At 40.3% G+C, this 5,785-nt stretch overlaps 1 protein-coding gene across 1 annotated transcript; it reads right to left on the bottom strand.

Annotated features, from left to right (window-relative positions):
• Positions 1 to 1,109: 1,109 nt before the first annotated feature.
• fibinb (fin bud initiation factor b) lies at positions 1,110 to 4,889 on the bottom strand. Its single transcript, XM_026320537.2, has one exon. The coding sequence runs from the start codon at positions 4,411 to 4,413 to the stop codon at positions 3,796 to 3,798; it is 618 nt and encodes a 205-aa protein (XP_026176322.1). The 5' UTR covers positions 4,414 to 4,889; the 3' UTR covers positions 1,110 to 3,795.
• Between the last annotated feature and the right edge of the window lie 896 nt (positions 4,890 to 5,785).

Below are 5,785 nucleotides of genomic sequence, written 5' to 3'. Positions count from 1 at the left end.
TATGATGAAACAGCAGACTTTGGTAACATATTTAGTCTTCTACTGAGATCTATCTGAGAAACTGAGCTACAGTAGTTAAGCTTTCTCTGGCTGAGAAGGAGCCAACGTGGTATTCAGTGTAATTCAGCTGTAAATGACACTAAAACTTGCATCATAAATTGAAACAATTTATCTAAATAAACCAAAGGTTAATCTGAGTTCAGGTGAGTTCGCATTATGCAACACAACTGATATCACACAGTGTGATATAAAGTACAGTGTAGAACAATGCATCTCTATTAAAGACCATAGTTTACATGATAGCTGTGCAGATGTATGTTATATGTGGTTGTTACTTTACATTATGCCAAATATCTGGTTCCTTCAATGAAAAAACAGGGAACTTTCCCTCATGGAAACTTACAATCCAGGGTAAAGGTTTGTGGACTGTGTTAGTTGTCTATCATGTGTCCTTTATCATCATGAGTGGAATCAGTGCACTCGGTGTAACCAGGCGTGAACCTGAGTTACTGTACTTTGCAGTATTACATAGTTACTGTACTTTGCAGTATTACATAATTAACATCAGTCGACACTCTTCAATACAGTGTGGAGTTGGGGATAGTTTGTTAGTTACAAAGCCTCAAATTGTTTACTCAAAATTCATGATCTTAAAGAGCTGAAGCATCATGAACAAATGTTTTCAGGCGACAGAACACAGGTAAGCTGTCTCCCTCTATACCGCTCACAATACCATCTACACCACATTGTCTCTGGTTGCCATAAATACCAACATGCAGCTTCTAATCTCAGATCAATAATAAATACGGGCCTCTGTTTGTATAATCCACAGCAGATCTCAAAACCTTGTAAGCATCTTTGTGTAATTTTAAAGCATGTGGCAATACAGTATTCAGTATCAGTGGTTAAGGGTTTGCTAAATATCACCAGGTCCAGGGAGCTCCTGGATGCAGCTCCTCAGGAACCCTTACCGACATAAGGAATTATTTAATCTCATTTTACAACATTAACTACTAGAGAAGCTCAACAATGGTAGAGTTGCAACTCTAAGGAATAGCTTATAAAACTGCTCATTTCTGCTATAAAAACATGCTCCTGCAACAACATTGTACTTCAAACACAAACTCTTTATTTGAGAAGACACTAACACAATCCTTTATGAATGTTGTCACACATTAGTGTTTTAGTGTCAAACGTTAGTGTTTAACACTGAAGTCCACGATTGCTGCCTGCAGTCTTATCCACCAAAGTATTACATCTCACCACATATTTTAAAGGTAAACAGGAATAGATATATGTTCTGCTCGATTTCAAAACTTTATATAAAACAATGAATACATATTAAAGTGTTCTGTAATATAGATATTAGCACTCACAGTATTTACTTCTAATAATACACTGTACATTTTACAAGATTATACTGTCTGTGCAGTACAGCACAGTAAAGGCCTTGCAATTTAAACCATGTCACAACCTTTAGCACCAGATCAGTAAAGAATTGTGCAAAGTCTGCTAGCCTATAAAGGAAAAAATAAAACTGGCAGGTTTCCATATGTAAACATTCTTTGATAATCTTAGAAACATTCATCTGTAGTGTCAGAAAAAGGCGACAGCAACAATTGATCATCAACCAGGCTGCTACACAAGGTCAACTCTGTATACCTTCCCTGCTATATAGGGAGTTTTCAAAAAGCAGTTTATTCAACTTTTGTGTTCAAAGTCAAAATAAACACGTAGCAGTCACTAGAAAATACAGACACGGATACATACGCATTGTAATGTGTCCATAGTTTTACTAAACCTCTCTTAAACACACCTTGTTTTTGTGATGACAGAAGAATTTTAGGAAACGCTTCATACTATAGTCAGACAGGAGACAACTTAGATTTTGAAACTCATTAATTCCTTGTAGGGACTTTACATTGACTTATATTCATTTCCTGAAGATGTACCCTAACCTTAACTATAACCGCTACGTTCCAAACCTAAACCCTTAACCTAAACTTAAACCAGCTTGTCACCCTAAGATTAAATTATTTACATGGTGGGAACCAAATGCTGGTCCCCATAAGTAAAGCAGAGTCCCAACAATGCAAGTGTTCATAAACAGAGTTAGGTCCCCACAATGCCGTTAATAGCCAGCTTACACACACACACACACACATACACACACACACACTGTGCAACTTAATTCAATGCACAATCCAAAAATGACCATCCATCAGAAAGAGCCATTCCTTGTTATATCAGTTGGCAGAAGGATGAAATTTAACATGTAGTTTAGGTGAACATGATGTGTAATGTGTGACTATCACAATGGGAGCAATATCACACGCATGGTCACATAATATAAATTTGCCTACAATCAACGTGCAGGTGAAGTATGACATTTAGTGTATGTGGTCAGACACTATTTAAAGGATCAGTTCACCAAAATTTCAATAAAACATATTTTCTGGCATTGGCAATCTGTCCAGTCTGTAGCCCACCTCTCGTCCAGTCTCAGTCGGGATTGGCTCCAGCTACGAAGTTGAATTGGATATTGTGTCTGTCACAAAATAAAAATTCAATATTTTAAAAATCCTATATAAACATCACTTCCCAATGTCACCGAAAAGCATACGCCAAAGCTACAGACATTGAGAGTACATGGACCTAAAGGTGGGACTGTTTTGTAAAAGTGATGTTTTGACAGTTTTGACGGGGGATATTTCTTCATTATTTTGCAGCTTGACTGAAAACTGCAAAATAAATAAATAAATAACCAGTAACTGGCATGTACAAAAGTTTGCGCACTCTACTAATGTCAGTACTTTCGAAGGCCCTCTTGCAAATATCACAGCTTCCAAAGACTTTTTGGAGCATGCAGGTAAGAGGCTTCCTGTTCTTGATTTAGGAAGGTTCACTCACACTTCTGCAGATCGCTTCAAGTTCTCAGACACGTTCAGGTCTTCCACAGCATGTTCAGGTTCTGCTCACACATTTTCAATGATGTTCAGGTCAGTCGACTGGGAGGGTTGTTGCAAAAGCTTCAGCTTGTGTTTCTTGAAGTAGTTCATGAAGGATTACGAGGTATATTTAGGATCACCGTCCTGCTGGAGAAGCCAGCCTCTTTCCATCTAGAATCGGCTTAAGCTACATTTTAGATAATACATTCTTCCTTCTATCTGTGCAATGCTTCCTTTGACTCAGGCAGCCACACAGCCCAAAAGAATAATACTTCAACTTTTACAAAGTACTGGCTTATTAGATGAAAGACTCGTTTTTAATGTATGTTTGCTGCAGGGGGTGTATTACTTACATTTTGGTAATTTTGGTGAACTGACCCTTTGAAGCTTTGGTTTTATATCCCTGACACCAATTTTCACCTCTGCCTCATGGACACATTTCACTTTACATAAGGGCAAATGTTTTATTTTTACAAATCTGTCACTTTCAGTTTATTTCCCAATGATCTCCTGAGAAGTTTCCTGGAAAAAAAAAACAAAACTAATTTTTTAATAATTGCAGGTAAAATAGAGAGTGATCAATAAACTTCCAATTACATTGTAGGACAGGAAGTGGACTAAAACATCACATAGGATATTAATGGAAAAGGCTAAATTAATCTGGAAATCATTAATAAAGTCACCACAACCAGCTGAAATAAAGGAACCAGCAGCGTCAGAACCGTGTCTGTAGTTTCCCTGTAATTATCAGACCCACCAAAGTAGGCTAAATGCTGCTTCCCAGGAAACTTTCAAGAAACGATTAGGGAATACTTGGTAAATTGTGCTGTAATGTTATGAGATACTTTCAGTACTTCAAGTACTCGTTCTTCAGTCTGCTCAGCCTCGTTCCGTGGCTGCGGATGATCAGAGACAGGAGCTCATGTTTGTCCTTCAGTCCCAGAGAAATGTCCAGGGTCTCCTTCAGGGCGTCCCGTGTGTGGACTATCATGGTCAGGAAGTCGTCGCTGAGCCGGTGGTCCTGGTTCAGCTCGCTCTCCTGGCTCTGCTTGAATTTGACCTCCAGCTCCAGCAGCGATTTCTCCGAGTTTGTAAACGCCTCACTTATCTGCACCGTCTCCTTCCGCAAGTATTTCCCGTAGCTGTCCTCCCCGTCCAGGTCGTACGAGATGCTTTTCCCGATCCCCTCCAGCACCCTGGCCGAGTCCTCGATCTGCCTCTTGATGATGGTAAAGTCGTCCCGTATGACGGCGTCCTGGTCCTCGTCCAGACCGCACTTTCGGTCGTCGGTCATTTTGAAAAGCATCTGACATTTCTCCGGGTCGTCGTTTTCCTCGTAGTCTCCGTCCGGCACGAAGTAATGATGAAAGGTGCCATTAGACATCTCCGGGTGTAGAGGTCCGCTGAACAGAGCCCCGCACATCGGTAACATCCAGGCGCACAGGAGCAAGTGAAGGAGAGCCATGCTGCCCACTTGTCCCGAACACGCTCACAAATACAGATATGAGTTTATTTCACTTTGGCTGTCAGGCTGATGGACTATTCAAATCCAGTCCCTCTATCCAAAACAAACATTTCACTAACACGTCTAAACGTCCAAAGTGCGCAGCTCTAATTGGGACTGCGTTGAAGCGTTCGCGTCCTCCTCAGTGTCCTCTTTGTCCAAACACATTCAGGTTTGTATCTCACTCCCCTTCCTTTTAATCGCGCCTGCCAGTTTCCATCCCTGCTGGTGAAAGAAAGTTTGTTTTGTTTAGAAGTTTGTTTCAGCGTGGAAAACAGTTGTTCACTTGGTGCCTCAAACGCAACATCTGGACGTCTCAAGTGGCGTGCTCGTGTTTCTGGCTAATAATACCCTCACTGCTCCTCTCAAATTCCAGCCCCACTTTAAAGGCTGCGTTCAGTCTGGAACCCGCTGCCAGCAGGGGCCAAGCTGTAAAAGCGTCACCGAGGCCAGGAAAGACCAAGTTTGTGTCGATTCACATGACCGTGACAAGTCTGCGTCGGAAGTCATTAGAGAAAGCCACAGTCCTGTGATATGTCCAATATGAAACTTATAATTTCTAACAGCTCATGAGGCTGAAGCCATTTGGATCAGATTAGCCTGTTGCATTTGTTATTTGACTGGTTTATAAGGTGGTTTTAATACTTAAGCCTCCCACAGGATGAGGTGCACAAAATATCAGTAGGTGTCAACAATGATCAGATACATGAAACACCAAAAACTACAAGACAAGGCTTTTCTGGTTCTGCTACCTGAAGAGGAGCTGGGCAAAGTATTTAAAACAGCACTGAATGAACCATCTGAGGGGCCTGAGGGAACCAGTTGTTATTAGGACTCTACTGATGCCAAGTACTCAACTCCCAGTATACATGACAGTGCCAGTAAACATCACAGTATATATATGTACTTATATCTAAATCTATCTAATAGACCTACCTGTGTCTGAACTGTGAATATTTGCTAATTTCCCATGTTTTCTATAAGAGCAAACCCTGTATCTTTATGTCTTTGACTGCTTGTCACAGAAGTTGTGTTGTATATCACAGTTTTCTGAGATTTTATATGCTGAATAATCACTTAATAAACAAAATAACTGTTTGTTGCAGCAATACAGTTCTTCTGTGATGGAACAAGGTTTTCTGTGTGCATTTCTTCTGATGCACTGTTCAGTGCTCATCAGTACCTAAAATGGTTAAAAACCTGTTCCCCTTCACTCTGCTGCAGCATTTAAATGATGTTTACAAGTTGAGGAATCAATAATGTTCAGACAGTATAATGCATAAAGATGAAATCTGATAGGGGTCATTCTGCTGCTGCGTAGTACATTTTAATG

Source organism: Mastacembelus armatus, chromosome 3, assembly GCF_900324485.2.
Source record: "Mastacembelus armatus chromosome 3, fMasArm1.2, whole genome shotgun sequence".
Taxonomy (NCBI): domain Eukaryota; kingdom Metazoa; phylum Chordata; class Actinopteri; order Synbranchiformes; family Mastacembelidae; genus Mastacembelus; species Mastacembelus armatus.
Note: the sequence above shows the minus strand (reverse complement) of the source record. Positions and strands in the feature narration are given on the sequence as shown.

Excerpts from the sequence above, each read along its gene's own strand:
- fibinb (XM_026320537.2), bottom strand. The coding sequence starts at position 4,413 with ATGGCTCTCCTTCACTTGCTCCTGTGCGCCTGGATGTTACCGATGTGC.